Source organism: Ptychodera flava, chromosome 11 (assembly GCF_041260155.1).
Source record: "Ptychodera flava strain L36383 chromosome 11, AS_Pfla_20210202, whole genome shotgun sequence".
Taxonomy (NCBI): Eukaryota; Metazoa; Hemichordata; class Enteropneusta; family Ptychoderidae; genus Ptychodera; species Ptychodera flava.
Window position 1 is genome coordinate 2716277 of NC_091938.1, and position 23982 is coordinate 2740258.

The 23982-nt window shown below is 37.0% G+C and overlaps 1 protein-coding gene across 4 annotated transcripts in view; it reads left to right on the plus strand.

The window, feature by feature from the left end:
* The window catches only part of LOC139143257 (nephrocystin-3-like), a 43532-nt gene that overhangs the window by 14683 nt on the left and 4867 nt on the right, over window positions 1-23982 (plus strand). For all 4 annotated transcript variants that reach the window (XM_070713442.1, XM_070713443.1, XM_070713444.1 and 1 more), the window contains 17 exons: window positions 1230-1363; window positions 2487-2671; window positions 3049-3138; window positions 4714-4855; window positions 6176-6343; window positions 7711-7929; window positions 8706-8849; window positions 9666-9763; window positions 10297-10621; window positions 14207-14371; window positions 14755-14855; window positions 15550-15773; window positions 18478-18560; window positions 19155-19393; window positions 19875-20087; window positions 22608-22851; window positions 23444-23569. In XM_070713442.1, coding sequence (XP_070569543.1) covers window positions 1230-1363; window positions 2487-2671; window positions 3049-3138; window positions 4714-4855; window positions 6176-6343; window positions 7711-7929; window positions 8706-8849; window positions 9666-9763; window positions 10297-10621; window positions 14207-14371; window positions 14755-14855; window positions 15550-15773; window positions 18478-18560; window positions 19155-19393; window positions 19875-20087; window positions 22608-22851; window positions 23444-23569 — 2900 coding nt within the window. The remainder of the gene's footprint in view (window positions 1-1229; window positions 1364-2486; window positions 2672-3048; window positions 3139-4713; window positions 4856-6175; window positions 6344-7710; window positions 7930-8705; window positions 8850-9665; window positions 9764-10296; window positions 10622-14206; window positions 14372-14754; window positions 14856-15549; window positions 15774-18477; window positions 18561-19154; window positions 19394-19874; window positions 20088-22607; window positions 22852-23443; window positions 23570-23982) is intronic.

A 23982-nucleotide genomic window follows, 5' to 3' on the forward strand; every position in this document is an offset into this window, starting at 1 on the left:
TTGACTATCCATACTTGTGACAGACCTCCATTGACTATCCATACTTGTGACAGACCTCCATTGACTAGCCATACTTGTGACAGACCTCCATTGACTAGCCATACTTGTGACAGACCTCCATTGACTATCCATACTTGTGACAGATCTCCATTGACAAGCCATACTTGTGACACACCTCCATTGACTAGCCATACTTGTGACAGACCTCCATTGACTAGCCATACTTGTGACAGACCTCCATTGACTAGCCATACTTGTGACAGACCTCCATTGACTAGCCATACTTGTGACCAGTGTTCCCACTAAGGCTTATTTGCGCGCTAATTGCGCAGTGTCTCTGACTGCTCTCGCAGTGAAATTTCATGTTTTGAGCAACTTTAGTTTCAGTCATTATAATCGGTAATAGTTTCGGAAACGATATTACATGTAAATTCAGGGCGCAATGTGCGATCTCAGCGTAGATTTTACTTCCGCGTTTCGAGTTTAGCGCCCGTTGGCAGCGCAGTTGCCACCAACGTTCATTGTATGTTGTGATGTACCTCAATAAATGAGCATATACATGAACGGACCCTGCTGTGAGGCAATCACGCATATCTCAAGTTGCGCACCCTCTCAAAACCTTTGAGGGAACACTGCTTGTGACAGACCTCCATTGACTATCCATACTTGTGACAGACCTCCATTGACTATCCATACTTGTGACAGACCTCCATTGACTAGCCATACTTGTGACAGACATCGACTAACCATACTTATTCACTTTAACCTTTAGCTAATAAAAGTAACATTTTTAAAGGAACTTAACTTAGTGGAACTTTCCACTATTTTCTTTTAAAACCATGAATAAAAATCAAGATTCACAATGCAAAATTTGATGCCAGAGATAAAAATTACCCGACATTTACCAATACATGATTTCAAAATGGCTGCTATCCCTGTGTAAATTCTATTGAAAAAAAATAAAGTTTTTATTTATACAAAAATAAGTCAGTGAAAATTTTCTTTTATCCAAGAGCTTCATAATAAGCCTAAACAAGGAGAAGATCAGAAATGTGTTGTAAAAATTTGAGAATATCTGTCCCCCATGATGCATTCTGCTTTTGCATTCTGCATTGTACTTGAGATATTACACTGAATACTGGTACTAACACTGGAGAGTAGATTATTTCTCTTTCAGAATTTTTGCAGTTGAATATTTCCTGATTATCTGTTTTACCTGATTGTTTCAGAGGATTGGAATGCGGTGGCAGCCACATTGGCACAGACACTGACCAGTTTTCCAGAAACAGTGCAATCTACCACACTCAGGTTATATGTCTCAGCACCAAGAGACATGCATACTGAAGTGGAAATACTTAGGAAGGTAGGACAGAAGTATTTGACTCAAATTCCTTCCCATTTTGTGGTCATTATGGACTTGGACAGGATTCTTCTGGGTTTGGAATTTCCATCCCCAGTCTTTGAGTCAGATTCCTTCTCTATCAGTAGTACATGTTAAAGGTATACTGTCCATGGAGAGAGGAAATCTAACCAATCACAGATTTTAAGCGGGAGGCCGCTTTTTAAAAACAGCGCCCTCACATGGGCATTTTGAATACCAAGGAATGCCCCTTTGACCATACATGGGCATATTTAGATTACAGGTGACTGTATACCTGTAACTTAGCCAGGTCTCTGCTTGGCAGGGACATACCATCCTTAGCTGTTGAATTGACAATAAAACTTGTACACCTATGTCACAATTGCAGACTCTAACAGAATACTGCTTTACTTAGAATAGCAAAAGACTAAATTGTTTTCTTATCCCTAACTGTTGGTTTGGCTAGAACTCTGTTTGGCTTTTAATTGCCAAAATTAACTCTCAAATTGTACGCTGCCATGAGCGCTTGAAAACGAAATTCATGAGGACAAGGATCCACCAGTGTGAACCAGTTCATTCTACCTGTTCAACCCAATAGAATTTTCAGCCCAAGAACTCGCCCTTCACAGATTTGGGTGTACCTCTTGTATGCACAACATCCTGTACTTTTAAACTTTAACCCCTTGAGTGCCAAAGTCATTTTTTGTTGCTTTTATAAAATATACCCCAGTCATTTTTTTTCATATTTTTGCCAAAATTTTGATAAAAAAACTGTAGCCAATGAAAAATGAAGTCCATTTAGTCCAAAATTATCCAAAATATTGAAATGATAATCCATGAAAATGGATAAAATGTTACAAAAAATTTTGGTTGTAAAAATTACAGCACTCAAAGAGTTAATGGAGTAATATTGTTGACTCAAGAATGAACATACTAAACCTTCAATAATTTGACTCTCTTCCTTGCATGTAATAGTCTGTACTCAAAACACCGTAACTGGTTTGTGTAAAAATCATTGATACAGTTTAATACCAAAAAAGTCCCTAACTTCTGGATATCTCAGCTGTTATTCACCAAAATGCTGTGAAATGTCTGTATACATTTTCATTTTGATTTACTTGTGTAGGAATACCTTGGTAAACTTCAACATTTATGTGAAATGGAAGGGAGGTTTTTTGTCATGGTACATCTACCATTTGATGATCATACCAAGCTAACAGAACGCATCCTCAAGAAAGAACTTGAAACCAGACAGAGGCAGATCCAGAAATGTTCAATATTTCTGGCATTCCTTGGAGAGCACACAAACAGGTATGGCTTTCAATACTTTGGCAGTGTGGTGAAGGTAGACAGTGACAACATCAGGGTGGGTTCACCCCAAGTTGGTTGGCTATACCCTGATCACCATGTGTCAGGATAAGTCCACCAAGACTTTACATGATTGTTCAAATCTTTCGGTTCATTCCATCACTTGCGCACACCAACCACTGAGAAAGTTAAACCTGACAGCAGCCCAGTTTAGTGAAAATGAGCATCTGTTCAGAATTATGAATGAAGAACTGACTGTTGTACAGTCAGGATAAAGGCGTGTACTGTAAGCAGTGTCAGAAGTTTAACAATTATCATCTCAATGAGGACACACGGAACAAAACTTGTCATGTATGCTATTATTAATTTTATTTTGATAGATTTACCAATGATGAGTTTGAAGATGGTTTCCAAAACAATCCTGGAGCCAGACCAGCCATATTCTGCTTCAGAAATCCAGCATTTAGAGGGTAAGTGATTTGTGATGTTTAAGGCATTTAGAAGGTAAATGATTTGTGATGTGGTATACAATTATTAACCCTTTGAGTGCAGTAATTTTTTCCTGCCAAAATTTTAGTGCAAAATTTTACCAATATTATGAATTTTTCTGTAATTGTTTGATAATTTTGGACCAAATGGACATCACGTTTCATTCGCTACAGTTTTTTCTCAAAATTTTGGCAAAAGTCTGAGAAAAATTGACTCAGGTTTATTTTATAAAGGGGGCAAAAATAGACTTTGGCACTCAAAGGGTTAATAGGGAGACAATGAAGACAGTCTAGGTTTACCTTGACGGATCACAGTGCTATAGTGCCATATTAGATGTGTGGTACATGACAGCTACTGCCATATCCTGACAACTTGGTCCACAGCTGTGCATTAATTCCTGTACATGTATGTTCACGTTTTCACATGTATCTGTTCACATTGAAAGCTGAAAACCACAGCTCCTTCCTGTTCAGTAATATTGTGGTAACGTCATATACATCAAATTTGTTCAAGTGAGGTTTAAAGATGAAGGTAAAAAAGTTATTACATGCCTTGATGTGAGTACAAATCAGTGCATTGATTTGAATAGGAACATCCGGGGAGTTGGAGGGTCTATGGCCGTATGAACAATGTGTGGACTGGTTTCCATAGTTACCTGGTCAGGTGAAGCCCTTCGATGTTTTTTATGGAAAGGTAGACGCATACTGATAGATGTAAAATATCCATGTGCACACTGCTATTTTGATTTTCGTTAAAATCTGTTTGATGCTGGTCGATAATTGTAAAATTGTTTGAGAATGCCCTGCATGTAACTAAATGCCATATAGCATTAACTGTAAAGAGGCATGTAATAAAAATATTATTGCCTGAATACATGGGTTTATATGCCCTCACAGCAGGAGACAATTTGCCCTCCTGGCGTCGGGCAAATTGTCACCTTCTCTTGGGCACATAAACCCACATATTCATGCAATGATATATAATACAAATTAAGGGAACTGTACCTTGTGAAAGAAAGTTTTATAAGTCTTACTCAGACTTTCCTCAAAGAAACTTTTGATCATTCTCTTTCATTATCAGAAATAAAAATCAGGGGAGACTCTGCCTAAACTTTAACTATATTTGACATTCAAAATGACTGCTTTTAATACCATGTGTTAGTTGTGTCGAGAAAATGTAGGTTTTCAGTTTTCACAAAATCTTCATTTACTTTACAAGTTTGAAAATGAGTCATGAACTCTTCACTAGCAGTAGATTAGAAGAGTATGATAAAAAATCAGATGTCTGAAAAAGTGTCCCTGTAAGTGTCAAAAAAAAAAGGGGCAAGCATGTTAAAGATGTCATAGCATGGTTTCTTTCATGAAGATACAGTACTTCATCTACATGAGAATATCAACACTTCAAGCTTGTGATTTCCTCAACTGAATCAGGTTTTGCATTTGTGTCAGATTTTCACATCCAACGAAGCAAGTTACAGGACTGGACTGTACTGTGCAGAGAGTACACCAGATGCTGTCAACAATTGGATTTTATATCTTAACCCATTTCATCCTCAGGTGTAAGTCCAGCCAAGGGGAGGCCAGACAACTGAAGGGGCTTGTACGAGAAAGTGGAAAAGCTAAAATTATTGATCTTTATGATAATCCAAGGAAGGGATCAGAATTAGCATTTACTGAATTGGAGAAAATTGTCAGATTGGTGAGTGAAATCTAATTTCTCTCTCAGAATCAGTGTTTCTTCACTGTAAAATATACTTGCAAAACTGTACATTAGCATTACAAAATAATTTCTAAATACAGTCCGTCCTTCAGAAGACCAGCAAAATTTCAAATAAGTTGTGTTATCTTGCTTTAGATTAATCTCTTTTTAAGATGATTATTTCTTTCTCTAGGTCAGTATAAACTAATGGCCAGTGTTTAAGTCTTTTACTGCAGTAAGTTTATTACAGCTGTGACATGGGTGCTTACTCCACACTTCAGCTTAAATAATGTAGACTCTAAGGAAAAAGTAAATATAGACAATAGCAATAGACATAGAGAGAGACTGAGAGATCATATTTCAGATTGGTATACTGAAGGCTATCCACATACAATATGCAGACATTCAGATGAGGCAGTCACAGACAGACTGACAGACAGACACACACACACATACACACACGAACATACAGGCATACCTTGTGTCAGATAGGCAAGGAGACAGGTTAGCAAAGAAGTGTACAATTTAGAGGGACTACATACAGGTGATGCAGTCACACACATTCAGACACACAAACACACACACACACACACATATACACACATGAACACAGGCATATAATGTGTCAAATAGGCAAGCAGACAGGTAAACAAACCGTGTACATGCAGATGATGCAGTCATACACAGGCATTCAGACACACACTCATGAACATACAGGCATATAATGTGTCAAATAGGCAGGCAGACATGTAAACAAACCGTGTACATGCAGATGATGCAGGCAGTCACATATAGATATACCATGAACAGGCAGTCAAACCATATGTCAGTGGGCACACAGTAACGCAAATAGACATGCACACAGATTTAAAAGCCGACAGGTAGACAGACAGACAGACAGACAGAGATAGCTAGAGAGAGATAGACAGATAGACAGACAGACATAGACAGACAGACAGACAGACAGATAGAGATAGACAGATAGAGAAAGATAGACAGATAGACAGACAGACAGACAGAGATACACATAGATAGACAGACAGAGATAGACAGACAGACAGACAGACAGAGATAGACACATAGATAGACAGACAGACAGAGATAGACAGAGATAGACAGACAGACAGACAGACAGAGATAGACAAGGAAAAGGTAGAAGAGGGTAAAGTGACAGAAAGATACATGTACAGAAACATTTCTGTTTGTAAAGTATGTTATTGGGACAAACCATAGTGGTGGTAGGGTTACAGCCTTGCAATATTTCCATAATCTATGAATGGATGTTGATTTTTGGACTTGGAAAATCTTTGCAATCAACAGGAACTTGGATTGGAGAATAAGAGAACAAAAGAGAGTGATTCAGGATTTGGTGATGAAGAAGGAGAGGAGTTATGTACAGGATGTATCTGGGATCTACATAATGATTATGAACATCTTGAAGCTTTCAGTCTGGCTTTGAATTCTACATGTGAATTGGGATTTGAAAAGGTAAGCGACTTACATGCACCAGTGCACAAGGCATCAAAATGTATTGTCCTCCAAAGATAATGTACCAGTTTTGAACAAAACTGATATACTGTACCGTGGAGTGGGATATTCTATGCAGTCGTAGTGTGGCATATGTTGATGTTGTAACAAATGCATGTATATTAATTTCTGTGTGGACAACTGCGGTATTTCAGAATTATGTTAACATTTTTATTTGCAATAGTAATCACCAGATTGATGCCCTAACTTGCTTGGTTCAGAGGTTATGCTAGGCTGTTGAAGCAAGACAAGTCCAATCCAATAGCTGTACCTTAAAGGGACAAAGTTAGCCATTTTTCATGAATTTTGTTTGATGTGAGATACTAATTATATTGTTTGACATGTTGAAAGATACTGAACGAATGGGTGACCATGCATATATTCGACCCTGGTTTTAGACACAATAAATGAAACCATCGCGAGAATGAATTAATGGTCATGACCATTAATTCTTTCTTGCGATGGTCTCATTTAATTTGTCTAAAACTGTGGTGGAATATAAGCATGGTCACCCATTCATTCAGTATCTTTCAACATGTCAAACAATATAAGTAGTATCTCGTATCAAACAAAATTCATTAAAAATGGCTAACTTTGTCCCTTTAATGAAATTATTTTTTCGAACTTCAAACTTTATCATTGTGCTTTTACACTTCATTTCACATCACCAACATCCCATACTGTTATAATAACACCAAGCAATTTTATATGGTTGAATATCTTGCTCAGTCTCAGAAAATGGTAGTTTTCTATTTTGGATAATAAATTGACTTTATACATGTGAAAGTATTTACTGTTTCATATGAGAAACATTATTTTGACATCAAGACAGATGATGGGATGCATAAAAAAGATCAGCATGGTTGAGTTGCATTGTTCTGACTTGTTGCCAAGAAACAAAACTACATTGATCACATTATATAAGGGACCAATTTAATGTCACAGATCTTTTCACAACTTTCATGTGATTCAGCAGTCAACTTCTGTACTTCAGTGCTGAAGTATGTAGAGAACTTTTAAACAGAAGAGTTTGTCAGTGTACATGGGTAAAATGATGTTAATTAGTTGTTGATTAAATGTACATTATGTGGGCTGACAATACCTGTATCTGGGATTAGAACTGGAAGATTAATTCTATATTCAAAGCATTGTATGCGAAAAAATGTGATACATTGAATGTCCTTATATGAAGTGTACTGCTTTATGGATTTGATGTACGATAGGAAAGAATGAAATGAATAGAGTTAGTCCTATCTGACTAATCTCATCATTTCATTGCATATCAAATTAAAGACATTTTAACACGTCATTCGAATTCCTACCTACAGCATTATGGACGCTTGAATGACCATGTATCTGCATCAGGACCACTACCCCCTCTAGTGGTGAGTGGAAACTCAGGCTCAGGCAAGTCATTGGCTCTGGCCAAGTGGATCAACTTGTTACACAAGAAACATCCTAATACTTTAGTCTTGTATCACTTTGTTGGTGGACCGTCAACGGTCAGTGCAGATCCAGTACATATGATACGGAGGTTTACAGCTCAGGTGAGACAACTTTTAGTCTTCATTCACTCATTTGGGCAACACGGTGTTCAAGATTTTGCAAATTATCATCAATAAGCTGTCTGGGGAAGAGTAGTGATTCTCAGGTGGTGTAGCTAACTTCATAGGCGAGATAACTTTCTTTTGGTGGTGGTGGGGGGTCAAAATCTGTGATTGTCAATATCAAAAGGCAAAACCATGCATTCGGGACAAGATAGAATAAGCAAAACCATGTCCACAAAAACGCATGGAAGTGTATGTATTCCCATATGCATTCAGACATGTGAGTTTTATTTGCTACTGCCATCATGTGACCTATTGGTGTGTACTGTGTCCACAGAACACTAGGCACCACCATTGTGGTGTGTTCTCCTGAAAATTAAACAACCCTGAGCTATTCACCATCTTATTGCAATAATGTACATGACATCCTTTTATAGAAGACTTTGTTGGAACACTATAGTTCTCAAGGTTGTGATTGAATCCTTACACGGAACCGAGGGCTTGCAGGATCCATGTGGCAAAATATTGACCTTGTCCTGTCACCTTTGCATCAGAAGCTCTTTAAGTTGCTTCACTTAAATCTCTTGACCTATCAAAGTAACAAATTGCCTCTAGTCTGTGTATTGCGCCAACATCTTGACATAACTAATGTAACATCGATGTTGCATTTATCATAGAATCATTTCAAGAAATTTTAAAAACAACGCTGTGAGGTAATGGATTTTAGCATCACCTTTGTTATTGCTTGGTTGTGTTTTCTGATTTTCCGTGGTCAGCTGATGCAGCATGTCACAGCGCCCCCACCGTTGACTTGTGAACCTGGTCGATTGGTGGAAGAATTCCCCAAGTGGTTGGAGAGAGTGTCTTCTAAGTTACAAGGCGGAGTAGTACTTGTGATTGATGCATTGGATCAGTTCAGGGTAAGAGTCTGAATGAATTACTACCTTGTACAAAATGTTCAGTGACATATAAATTCTCATGGATTATTGAACTTTATACTTTATTGTCATAACATTTGTCACACCTATTTTAGGGTGGGCAATGGTTGTTACATGACAAGAAGTGATAAAAAATGACACAAAACATATAACAAAACAAAAGCAAAACAATAATACATTACTGAATCAATAAGAAACTGGGTCTAGAGAAACTGACTTCACATTAATTTCATAAACATCCTTTCATTCTCCAATTAAATTATCTGGATGCTTAATTAAAGTGACAATTTTATTATATTGCTACACGTATCATTAATTTGAATTGTCTCCAGTCATAGGTATGTGAACATGCAGAGCTTTCCCAAGGAAATCTTTGCCAAAGGGCTTGTGTTGTGTGGGCGTAACTTTCCTGTTGAAATTTGTGGATTTATTCATTTTAATTTGAAAGATATTTTTTCATGGCATTTTCACAGGAGGGTGTTTATCCAGCTGTAGAGTGTGCCACTCCCCAGTCACCTTAGGAAAAACTCTGACTTGATACACACATGTAATTTCTGCACATGTATGTCCTCATTGAAATGTTGAGAAATTAAAGCATAGTATTTTTATATGTGTCTTCCATGAAATGTGGTGAAGTCAGGTATTTGTTGCTCTTTGAAAGAGTGACTGACAATCATCCATACATATATACAGAGACAATTTATTTTAAAGTCAATCCCCAACTGCCAAACATACTTCAAATACTAGTAATTCGTTCAGTTGTACCAGTATGTTTACATGCATTGATTATCCTTTCAGAATGCTGAAATTCATCTGAAATGGTTGCTAGACCCACTGCCAGTGGATACAAGGGTTGTTGTATCTGTTGATATGGATACTTGCCCACCAGCCTGGAGGTCAGTACAACACTCACAAATTGTCAGGTTTTAAGATTTCATGGGGTTCAAGTTCTCAATAAAATGTTAGTTACTGAGTGAGCTGTTGTTGTTGACCCCGAGTGAAGGCTACCATTACTTACCATATGTTAGGTTAGAATGTAACCACATGCAGTTGTCAGCAATTGTCTTTTATTGGATTGGATTGATTCATTTTTGTTCAAAAAATGAGTTTATGTAGCTTCAGAAAAAAAGAGAAGTGGCATGATGCATCTCACTTGACTTTCCATTCACATACGACAAGTACAGCATGAATCTCAACAATTATTTGTAGAATGTGATACAGGTTGTGATAAAAATAAACTCAAAGGTCCAAGGGCTGCTGTAGGACATGGCAAACTTAGGCATAGCAGAGTGCAGCAATGTTGTATTTGATATGCTACACATCATTCAATGACCAGATATACGACTTGCAGCTATTGTCCTGTTCAAATTAGAAAATTCTTGTACAAACAATGCTGATGTTGATCAGTTTTATTCGCACATTTGAACAGATCATGGCCAACCATACATCTGGAACCGTTCTCAAGTAAGCAAGTGAAGGAACTAATACAGGCACTGTGTATCAAACATAATCACAGACTGAGCAGTGAGCATGAATCTAGGATACTAGCACACTGCCGTACTCCCAGTACAAGAAATCCACTCTACCTGACCATTCTCCTTGATGAAATCACTAGTGGATTGACTGGAAAATCTGTGACCGAGAGATTGGATTCCTGTCTGCAATATCCGGACACACTGGAGTTGTACCGGCATGTGATGGAATCACTGGAAATTGAGTTTGAAGATAATGGACACAGAGGAATGTTAAAAAGGGTAAATAACTTTGCTAGTTTCTGGGTTATTTTCAATAACCACACCTGATCCCCAGAATTCATTTAAATATTTCAGTTTACTGCAGTACAGTGGACCCAGCTGTGATAATTACTGTAGTATGAAAAGGGGCAAATTTGTTGAAATTCAAATTCTAAGAACGCGTTGAATATTCATGGCAATATTACTACAGTGACAACTGTTGCAGTGCAGGAATTTAAATTTGCAACAAACAAGAGGTAGAATGCAAAGAGCGCCCTCTGGTGGTAGATCTTCCAGTCAAAATGGAGTAGTGGAAATGTCAACATCAACAGCAATTTCAACAAATTCTCTTGAGGCTTTAAAATTTCTTTAATAGTGCTCTAATAAATATAATTTTGTCTTCTATAGATATTGAACTTTCCAAAAATTTAGGAAAAAGAATGGTTAATTTTTTCCAACTTGTTTCAACATTTAGGAACACAGATAAATTGGTTGGAAGTGTGTACTGTCCTAAAGGATGGACAGTTTTTAGCTCCCATAGCCATATGTATATATGGCAATGGAAGCTATTCTTATAGGCTAGGGAAATGTCTGTATGTATGTATGTCTGTATGTCTGTATGTCTGTATGTCTGTATGTCTGTATGTCTGTATGTCTGTATGTCTGTATGTCTGTCCGTCAACATCAAAAACTCCAAAACCGCTGTACATTTCATCTTGATATTGGGTGTATACATGGATGATGGGCTGTAGATGAGATTTTGTTCAAATGAAGTTGTCATTGCCAAAAATATGCAAATTAAGTGAAAAAATGTAAAAACAGTCAAAATTGAAAAAACTCAATAACCACTGAGCAGATTACATGAAAAATTAGCATGTAAGTACTTTGGGCTGACATGAAATGATTGTGCACATCTTGGGTCAGTATCTTGGACTTGCTATTTTTCATGAATTTTTTTGTAATTTTCTCCCATTTTTGGTCAAAAAATCTCCTGCTCTGAAACCACAAGTCCGATTGATTTGAAACTTGGTATGGAAGTGCATAGGAGTGACCTTTCCCAAATTTGGGCAAATCGTGGTGAAATTTGCATATTTTTAGTTTACACGTCCATAGACTCCCATGTATAAGGCGGATCTCCATAGACTCCCATGTATAAGGCCACAAAAAATAAAAATTTAGTTTCTCATCGTATTCATATTGCAAAAAGGATGCAGTGACACAATTTTTAGTCCCCACGGATGAAGTCCAGTGAGCTTATAGATTGGGTCATGTCCGTCTGTTCGTCCATCCGTGAGTCCATCCGTTCACGCATATATCTCGGATATTTTGACAAAATGTCATGTGACCTTGATGACCTTTGACCTCAAATATACATATTTGTCCATAACTCAGTAACCACAAGTGCTACAGCCTTCATGTATGGTATGATGGGACACCTTATGACACCACATATTGTACCTCATTAATTATGTGCATATCTAATTTTGAGCGAGCCAATAGAGCAAGAGGTCTGATTTTTGGTATATAGGGATAACTTAGCAAAACTATTTTTTTGACAAAATGTCACGTGACCTCGGTGACCTTTGAACTCAAATTTACATATTTGTCCATAACTCAGTAACCACAAGTGCTACAGCCTTAATGTATGGTATGATGGGACACCTTATGACACCACATATTGTACCTCATTAATTATGTGCATATCTAATTTTGAGCGAGCCAATAGAGCAAGAGGTCTGATTTTTGGTATATAGGGATAACTTAGCAAAACTATTTTTTTGACAAAATGTCACGTGACCTCGGTGACCTTTGAACTCAAATTTACATATTTGTCCATAACTCAGTAACCACAAGTGCTACAGCCTTAATGTATGGTATGATGGGACACCTTATGACCCCACATATTGTACCTCATTAATTATGCACATATCTAATTTTGAGCGAGCCAATAGAGCTAGAGGTCTGATTTTTGGTATATAGGGATAACTTAGCAATACAATTTTTTGACAAAATGTCACGTGACCTCAGTGACCTTTGACCTCAAATATACATATTTGTCCATAACTCAGTAACCACAAGTGCTACAGCCTTCATGTATGGTATGATGGGACACCTTATGACGCCACATATTGTACTCATTAATTATGCACATATCTAATTTTGAGCGAGCCAATAGAGCTAGAGGTCTGATTTTTGGTATATAGGGATAACTTAGCAATACAATTTTTTTGACAAAATGTCACGTGACCTCAGTGACCTTTGACCTCAAATATACATATTTGTCCATAACTCAGTAACCACAAGTGCTACAGCCTTCATGTATGGTATGATGGGACACCTTATGACGCCACATATTGTACCTCATTAATTATGCACATATCTATTTTGAGCGAGCCAATAGAGCTAGAGGTCTGATTTTGGTATATAGGGATAACTTAGCAATACAATTTTTTTGACAAAATGTCACGTGACCTCGTGACCTTTGACCTCAAATATACATATTTTTCCATGACTCGGTAACCACTAGTGCTACACCCTTCATGTTTGGTATGATTGGACACCTTATGAGGCCACATACTGTACCTCAATAATTATGCGCATATCTCATTCTGAGCGAGCCAATAGAGCTGGATGTCTGATTTTTGGTATATAGGGATAACTATAGGAGAGAAATTTTTTGACCAAATGTTATGTGACCTCGATGACCTTTTACCTAAAATATATGTTTATGTCAATAAATAATTAACCACAAGTGCTATGTCCTTTGTATTTAGTAGGATGGGAGACCTTATGACAACACACGCTTTACCTCATTAATTATGTACACATCTAATTCTGGGCAAGCGAATAGGGCTAGAGATCGGTTTTTTGGCATATAGGGATTAATTAGCAATATTATTTTTTTTTTTAAAATGTCATGTGACCTCGATGACCTTTGACCTTGATTATACATATATATGCATATTTCAGTAACCACAAGTTCTATACCCTCCAATTTTGATAGGATATTAGACCTTAAGATGTCACATTTTGTACCTCATTTATAATGCGCATATGTATTTCTTGGCTGGCCAATACTGCTAGAGGTCTGATCTTTTTTCCCGATTTAGAACCATAACTTAGACATGCCTCATGTGTTTCAAATTGGGAACAACGACATAGACCTATGTGCCCATAGATCTGAACATATACACTCAGTGATACTTCTTAATGACCACATTTTCCTGCCCCATCAAGACTAATACTCCTATTACAAGTGGGGACTATGTCATTGTGAATGACTTGAGTTAATGGTTGTATCACAGTATTCGATATATCTAATTCTGTATTTTTTCCATTTTATATTCTGAATAATTACATTAAACATATTTCACTGTCTCCAGTATATTTCATTTAAGTATTTTCACTTCATGCACTTTATCCCTTTCACACATGTTCAAATATCTGACCAGAGAACAAACACTAAATAGTCCAGGATGGGAGCTACAGTGTCATTGACGCTATTTTTTTTAAATTCTGAAATGCATGCAGTATGTTAGTGGTTGAGTTATGATTATGGGACAACAATAGTACCTACAATGTTACTCACTCCATTACTCTCAACAGGCAATGCAGCTTATCTACGGGTCAAGGAATGGGCTTTCTGAAGCTGAACTGATGAAACTTCTACCAGACATGACCTGGTCATTCTGGGCACCGCTCTTTGATGCTTTACAAGACAGACATATTCTGGTTTGCAGATCAGGACTGCTCAACTTTGAACATGAGCAGGTATGTGTCATTTCCAAATTACCAAGCCAAACACACAAACTATGCGACAACCTGTAAATCTAGCCAATGAGTTGTGTGAAATCAGAGATGAAAGAAATCACAGCTGATGGAAAAATGAAGAATCAGACATCAGGTCTATATTACAAAACTCCATGAACCTCAATCACATGAATACATATAACACTTTTTTACAAGTGGACATTTACAAATATGCAAACATTCCCTATTAGGAATCAGGATGTGGTATTTCATACTTGTATCACAAATTTCATCTATTCCAGCATAGTTGATGTTAACAAGGTACACCTTCATCAATTTTTATAACCTTCCTTGTGATGTAAACATGTCTGATATCTTTTGTTGTTGATTTGTTGATGTTGTAGGCCAGGGAAGGTGTTCAGCTCAGCTACTGTTCAGGAGCCTATGAGAGAGAACTAAACCATGCAAGAAGGAAGTTGATTGATTTCTATTCATGTTCACTAGGGTAAGTGATTTGAAATTGTCATCAAGGTCTTCACAGATGTGAAATATACGTTTACTTGACTGATGCCTCACTTTGGTGGAAGAGGGTTCCAACTTACTTGTTGTTGAAATCACTCTCCATTTGAAAATGACCAAGAATGGCCTGTCACACAGGGTAAAGTTCAATAAATATAAAATCTTTGTCCGCAGTCCCTCCATCACTGTGCTTTGTCTAAAACCATCATTAAATACTTATTGGGATATGTTTGACGTTTGCTTTATATCTGCATTTCTTACTAAACTTATTTATTTTCCTGGAGTACTTTCTAAATACTGAAATTTACCGATTTAACGTCATGGCACTGATGAGAAGAACTGTGCTACAGCTCATCATGCAATTGTAAGGTTTTAAGTCAATGTGAAATCTGGGGTCACTAGAGTTCAAAAACTCGTGTCCATCAAACTGGATATGAGTCGCATCCTATTTTAGTGAATGTTTTTTTCAAAATGTATGCTGCAGTATTATTCTATTTTAAATGCATTCTGCTATGTAAATTCACATTAAGACACTGTATAATAGACCAGTTTTACCTTTTTGGACTTTTCCCGCCCATTTTCCTTTGCAGTTGTCCAACTTTACATAGAACACAATAGGATGATACCAATAATTGATGATGACAGGGAGAGTTAAAGCAGTGTTTTATTTCCATTTACAGACCAAGTCTGACCACATGCCGAGTAGCGGATGAACTGCCATGGTTGGTACAGATGATGGGTAACAAAGACTACCTAAAAGAGTGCATCAGTAACCTGTGTGTTTTCAAAAAACTCTATGCAAGGGGAAGATGCTCAGAACTGATTGGTTATTGGCAGTATCTAGGTGCTGACAAATCAGGCATGGCATCCTCCTATTTCAATACTATCAAGAAATTTGAAGACAGTAAGTACACACATGTCAGAGAATTATTCTTGTAATAGGCACAATTTAGAAGAGGAATTTCAAATAAAAAACAAATTTGACTTTTGGATAGGATGAAAATCCCAGGACAGGTTTCCTTGTAAGTCCTCACATAAACTCATAGCAATGTCAATGCAGCGCATTCTTGATTCCTTCATTTTTAGCTACTATAGACTATAGTCTATAGAAGCTATTGGGATGGGTATCTGTCCTGCGTCCGTCGTCAGTCTGTATGTATGTATGTATGTATGTATGTATGTATGTATGTATGTTGGTTTGTGAGGCGTCCGTCCACTCAAATATCTTGAGAACCGCAGTACTTACTGATTTGATATTTGTTGTGTAGATGAAAAATATGATTTTGAGAAACTATTTTTTTTAATATTTTGATATTTTTGAAAATATGCAAATTAGTGCCAAAAAAGGTGTTTTTGGTAAAAAATCTACTTCATAACCGCTGGTCAGACAGCTTTGTTATTTTGTATACAGGTCCCTGGGGATAACCCAACTTAGATTTGTTCAAATTGTGATGAAATATGCAAATCTGTATTTTTAAGGAATTTTTTGTCATTTTTGGTCAAAACTTTATTTCATCAAAACCGCTCGTCTGACAGCTTTGATATTTGGTATACAGGTTCTTACAGATGAACTAAATATGATATATTGAATATATGACGAAATCTGCAATTTTGTATTTTTGCTGCCATTTTTGGTCAAAAAATGTGTTTCTCAAAAACTACTTGTCTGATGCCTTTGATATTTGGTATACAGGTTCCTAGGGGTTGTCTTAGTGTGATATATTGAAATTTGATGAAATCTTCAATTTTTGTATTTTTGGGTCAATTTTTGCCATTTTTGGTCAAAATATTTGTTTCTCAAAAGTTACTCATCTGATAGCTTTGATATTTGGTATACAGGTTCCTAGGCGTTATCGCAATGTAATATATTGAAATTATGATGAAATCATCAATTTTGTATTTTTGCAGCTAATTTTGCCATTTTTGGTCAGACCATCCTTTAATGAGCTATCAAAGATATCCACCTTCTTCATCAATACATGTGTCACAAAAAGTTATTCTCTATATAACACAGCAGAGCTCTGTCAACTGTTGGGTCGCTTGTTTTTCAAAACCGCTAGTCAGACAGCTTTAATATTTGGTTTACAGGTCCCCAGGATGACCTTAGTGAGATAATTTCATACAGTCAGGAAATACTTAATTTTGTATCCATGTCTATAGTAGCTTCAGGGACTTTGGCCCTATGTTTTAACAAGTTCTCTATTTGTTATCAAATTTCTATCTGTTGACTGAATTGCTAACACAATTTAAGGTTTATTCCCCTCAAAACTGTATCTTAAGTCTTTGTTCCTCACAAAAAGATAGTTAAAATTATGCTTATAGTGCCAAAACCGGGGCCAAAACTCAGGGCTTTGGTCACACCAAAGACATTGGCTGTATGTTGACATAAAAACTATTTTTACATGCATTACTCCAGGTCGGAGATAATGTTTTTATGTCAAGAAAAATAAGTAAATGTCATTGTCAAGGGATGGAATGAGAATATAATCATAATACAATTTCAGCCTGCTTTCGTTGATTATAGTTTTTAGTCCCCATGGACACCGCCTGGGGGGACTTATAGGTTTGGTCATGTCCGTGCGTGTGTGCGTGCGTGCGTCCGTGCGTGCGTGCGTGCGTGCGTGCGTCCTGTCCGTCCTTTAACACAGATATCTCAGAGATGCCTGAAGCGATTTCATTCAAACTTGGTACAAGGATTACTTCATATGTCATACAGATGCACGTCGATTTGTTTTGTGATACGATCCAATATGGCTGCCAGGCGGCCATATTTATTACGATTTTTTCATGTACAGAGCCATAATTCAGGCATGTTTCAACTAATTTTATTCAAAGTTGGTACAAGGACATTGACCAATGTCATAGATATGCATGTCAATTCTTTTTGTGATACGATCCATTTTGTTACGATTTTTTCATGTACAGAGCCATAACTCAGGCATATCTCAACCAATTTTATTCAAATTTGGTACAAGGACATCGACCTATGTCATACACATGCACATTGACTTGTTTTGTGGTACAATCCAATATGGCCGCCGTGTGGCCATTTTATTACGTTTTTTCATGTCCAGAACCATAACCCAGACAGGTATCAAGCAAATTTATTCAAAGTTGGTACAAGGAGATTGACCAATGTCATACATATGCATGTAAATTTGTTGTGTGATACGATCCAATATGGCTGCTGTGCGGCCATTTTGTTATGATTTTTTTCATGTACAAAGCCATAACTCAGGCATATTTCAACCAATTTTAATCAAAGTTGGTACAAGGACATTGACCTATGTCATACATATGTACATTGATTTGTTTTGTGATTCGATCCAATATGGCCACCATGTGACCATTTTATTACGATTTTTTCATGTCCTGAACTACAACTCAGACATGTATCAAGCGAATTTATTCAAAAGTATTTTTATCACAGACCTAATGAAGAGGACTCTATCCTCTCTTAGGACATGTAATCAAAGCACCCATTAACAAGTGGGGACTGTGTCATCAACGATGACTTGTTATCATTATTGTGTGCCGTGATCTTAGTTTGTTACCAATACGTATTGGTAATGAGTGTTGTTTCTGTTTTGTCTTGCTTTCTGTGATAGGTGGAATGATCACACTACCCAAGATAGCAGAGATTTATGAAACTCTGGGCAGATTTCTCAAAGATTTAGCATTATTGAAAGAAGTAAGTATTCTTTTGCATTTCACTTTACCCTGTGAACTTTCTGCCTGTAGAGGGCGCCCTTTGGAGGCCCCCGGCATACATTTGTGAGGAAAGCATTTTAATATGCGGATGCAGTGTTTCTGCTGCATGATGGCCTAACTGCAAAATGCAAGTGAAAGTTGGGGTTGACGAGGTCTGTCCATGCATGAGCCAAATCCTTACATGCCATGATACATGATACCGTAATTTGTATATACTGTATTTTACATTGTACAAATGACCGACAGCAGGACAATCTCAGCAGCATTAAAGTACATATATTTGTTTTGAACTTTTCCATAAGTCCTTTATATTGACTCACAGATTTGGCTGATGGAAGTTGTGGTTTTGCAAGTTGAGTTTGATCTCCCTTGGTCAGTTGTGTGGATATTACAGAAGACACACTGCTGATGTTTGTGTTTACTTTATCTCTGTGGTTTTCTCCACCTAATAAAGTTGTCTTCAGTGCTCCCCTCCAATATGTATAAATTAGTGCAAATTTTTCTTTCAGTAAGGTCAAGGGAAGAGCAACAAGCCAGTAACAAAGTTGTTTGCATTATTTTCTATCTTGTGTAGGCGATGACACCATTACAAAAAGCCCTTGAAATCTATGAGTCCCTGGACCCTGATCAGCCATGTGTAGCTGGTGCATTGTATCAGCTTGCTGGCTTGCATGGCCAGTGGAACAAGTTTGCCACGGCAGAGGCATTGTATAAACAAGCCTTGGAGATCAGTGAGAATGCCTATGGAACTGACCATCACAACGTGGCCAAGATACTAGATGCGTTGGCAGTACTCTATCAAAAACAAGAAAAGTGAGTGTAATGTAGGAGTATCTTTTTCACATGTCATCATTCTCTTAAAAGATTTTAAGACCTGTCTGGGGCAAGTGTTGATAAATAGTATATAATCCGAGTTATAATGTGCTTCTTACATTGAGGGTTTTCTGTGGAATATTTTACATGACAGATATTGATAGTATTGTTTAGGTTGCCCAGATCTTAAAACTCGCATGCAAATTTTTTCCCATCAAAGTCTAAAATGATATTTCGAAAAAAATGTGTGACATTCCAGAAAAAAAAGGAAGAAAAGTAGGTGTTACGAAGAAGCATGATTTAGTGATGGACAGTTTCCCTGGAGAAAGTTTCTTGAACAAAGCGTTTTTAAACTGGAAAGGGTGTTTTGCGGAATGCATCTTGCGGAATGCATCACATACATGAAAAGTAAATAAAAATGTTTACTGGTGATCTACTGTAAGATTGTTTTCATGGACAAATTGAAATGTGGCTGTTTCAGACATGAACAAGCAGACATGCTGAGAAGACGAGCAGTGGCCATCAGACAGAAATGCAAGCAACCTAGAGCTCACTCAGGTCAGCTAGGGGGTATTGACCCCCTAAAGAGGCGAGCATTACAACTGGAAGAGTTGGTGTTAGGTCCAGACTCTGTTGATGTTGCCAAGTCACTCAATGAGTTGGGTGTTCTGTACTATCTTCAGGATAACCAAGAGTAAGTTTGCATCTGACACTCTTTAAAGCTCCATAAGCTGTATCTTTTGGCTATTTTTTCAGAACTTTTGTTTTGTGGTTTCCCTACACTTTCTGCATTGAATCCCTAAACTGTAATTTAATGCCAAGTATTAAGCATATCAACACAACCTATATGAGTATAATCTACATTACATTGTTACAGTTGAAAATTGTATTCAAGTCTGGACTAGAATTCATTTGTAAACAATAGACAATGATCACTACACACATACAAGCTGTGTTGACAAAAAGAATACCCGAACTTTCAGCATGACAAACAGATTAGGGTCATACAGAAGCAGAATACTGAAAAAACTTGCCACAAGTTACAGCTTATGTCCCTTTAAAAATTGATTCTCATGTGACATCTGCTTGTTTCAAGGTATTGGAAAACATATTTCCAGGTACAATGATGAATGGAAAACTGTTTCCATATATATTACTATTTGATGAACGGAAAAGGTATTTCCATATAAACTGGTGAATGTCCTCTTTCAGACTTTACCAATGTGGACAATTTTTTTAATTTAGGTAAAAACCTAGATGTGTAGGTCCTTTGTCTCTTTATAAGCTGTATATTAATATTTAATGTGAACATTGAAGGTACAATGGGTAACAGGTGTTTTAAACAATGGACAAGTCATTCCATGTTGTATTGCAATCTTGTTGGGATAAGTGTATCCATGTTACCAACATCATGTTGTCAATCCAATCACAGCCTTGGCAACAGCATTGGAGTTATTGTTATGCCAAAATATAGTAATTCTAAATGTGACAAAAGGTTAAACACTGCGGTATCGGTAACTAGGAATTATAAGAACAAATAAAACATACAAAAGACAACTTACTGATATAAATAACCAAACTATCTCAACTTATCAAAATTGAAAAGAGAGACAATTACTCATGGCAGCAGATGTGAAAAGAATTTGATGGATAAAACATTATGATGAAACATATTGCTTTGCTGTGCCAATTACTACTTCAACAGACAAATAAGACCAAAACTCTGAAATAACCAAGCTATCTGTAAATTTATCCATCAAGGCAAACCAGACTGCCACTATGTAAAACATTACATTTTACAAATTCCCGATAGTCCCTTTTATGTAATTTAAAACAGCTTTTCAAAATATTTATCTTCTGTGACAAAGTTAGACCTATGCTTTGGGAAATAAACGGGAAAACGTTGATTTGAATGCAGTGTTTCCGTTAACCGCAAAATCCTGCGTATTTTACGCAAAACTGTTCGGAAATACGCAAAAAAAATCATGACTGCGTAAACAAATACGCGTTGAGAAATGCCGCCCAATGACACGACGTACTTGGCCCCACTACATTGCCTGAACGTGGTTCAATGCAGGACAAAAATAGAACATATGCACCTGCTTGCAAGTGACATTTATCATGATATTGCAACATTTTAGACTTTAGCAGACCGCAGCACCTTATGCAACATTGTATTTCATCATCACAAAACGTCATGTCAATCAGTTCTGTACAGACAATGGCACTACAGATGCAAAAAATTCGAGAATCGATCGAGTCTACGTTGTTGGTAACACAATACAGTTAATGGTCATTACGCCGCATGTTATTTGGAAAGTGTTTACGGGTGACCATTTAGACTGTCGGGTTGCATTCTTGAGAGGTCCCGCTGGACTTTGAACAGTATCTGCTTTTTGTTGGCCCTTTGAAAAACACTAATTTCGTAGTCAGAAGGTATTTTCTTTGAACATGAACTCATGGGCTGCTCAACGATCATATACGGGACATGCATCACGGCATGGCAAACGTTCAGCTACACCTTGAAGCTCCCCAGGTTGTTGTTTTTTGTTAATAGAGCATGCGCATACAGGAAACCCCCCAAGTTCTACAGAAAAGACTGCCCAACTCACTTCAGATACTGATTCCTACCGTACGCATTTTGAATACATTTTACGCAAATAAAAACTCAGTTGCGTAAAATCGTACGCAAGTTTTGAAATTGTAACGGAAACGCTGTGAATGTCAAAAAATCCTATTGTTTGACAGTGATAAAATTAGAGTTGTATTCAAGAAGAAGTTCATGATAAAAGTTGATTTTGTCATAATACCATTGTTTGAAAGGGACAAAGTCGGCCATTTTTCATGAATTTTGTTTGATACGAGATACTGCTTATATTGTTTGACATGTTGACCCCAGTTTTAGACACGATACATGAAACCATTGCGAAAATGAATTAATGGTCATGACCATTAATTCATTTTTGCGCTGGTTTTATTTAATTTGTCTAGAAATGGGGTCGAATATATGCATGGTCACCCATTCATTCAGTATCTTTCAACATGTCAAACAATATAAGTATATCTCGTATCAAACAAAATTCATGAAAAATGGCCGACTTTGTCCCTTTGATATGACAAAGATGGACCTGTACTCAGGAAGAGGATGTCGATGGTAAAAAGGTTATTACAAAGTGTTTTTTTCTTCTCTGTAAATTTGCACATACACTTACAGGACAGCAGAAGCGTATTTCAAGAAAGCACTTGACATGAGGGAGTCAGTTCTTGGACCGGATCACCCAGACGTGGCACAGTCACTCAATAACCTGGCTGCACTTTACAATGACAAGAAAGAATACAGCAAAGCTGAACCCCTGTATGAGAGAGCTTTGGAAATCAGACAGAAGTCATTCCAACAGCAAGACCATCCAAACGTGGCGTCAACCATTAAACATCTTGCTGTTTTGTATAAGAAACAGGTAACAAAAATTCCTATTTTTTGTTATGTTAGGTTTTTGGGTGAATGTGAAAAATAATAGATTCGGTATCAATATTTAAAGGTATACTGTCACCTGTTCCAATTTTGCCACAGTTACCATGGAAAGAGAAAATCTAACCAATCACAGATTTTAAGCGGGTGGCTGCTTTTTAAAAACAGCGCCCTCACATAGGCATTTTGAATAACAAGGAACATCCCTTTGACCATATATGGGCATATTTAGATTACTGGTGATTGTATACCTTTAATGGTTCCTTTCCATAAATGAATAGCCACATACTCTTAAGATGTATATAAAAAATGAAAATTGAGTTGGTCACCGGTGTGCATCGGGTGAATTTCATTATCTACTTTGATGGAAAGTAATCCCCACAAAGCAATTCTTCACAATCAGTTACTACACAAACTCATTATTGCTGTGATGTTTTGGAACCGAGCCAGTTGTGACATGAGATACAGGATTTGAAAGATACTTTCAGTGGAATATCAGTGTTTTTTTTAGTCATTGTTTATGACAGTATGTGATTGTATTTGGTGCTATTGCATAGTTTTCTTTGATGTTTTCATTGCAGGGTAAAAACGCCAAAGCAGAGCCACTGTACAAACAGGCTGTAGATATCCGTGAGAAGTCATTTGGTTGTACTCATCCAAGTGTAGCTACTGCACTTGTCAATTTAGCAGTCTTATACTGTGAACAGGTCAGTCAGAAATCACATTTCCCCCGAGGTTAAGTTCATAGTTACTTGATTGGTGAAAGTACATTGGTGTTTTTGATGGAGCCCCCACTCTAGACTCTCTTCCACAAATCCAATTTGATGTAAAAGTAATAAAACAGTTTCTATATGAATGTAATTTTTTTTTAAATTATCATAATTACTCATGGTATCATCAGTCATTTTAAACCTGAATTTCTTACTTTTTTGGAGACTTTACAGACACCAAAGAGAGCTTCAACCAAAATTGATGTAGTTGAAAAGGATAAAGCCATTTCAGTGCCAAACTCTGAACAAGTTTTAAATTGTCATAGATGAAAGGGTTCATTTGGAAAAATGAGTTGTTGTAACACCTTTTTTTAGTTGGTACTGTCAAATGGGGAAATAACTTACAATTT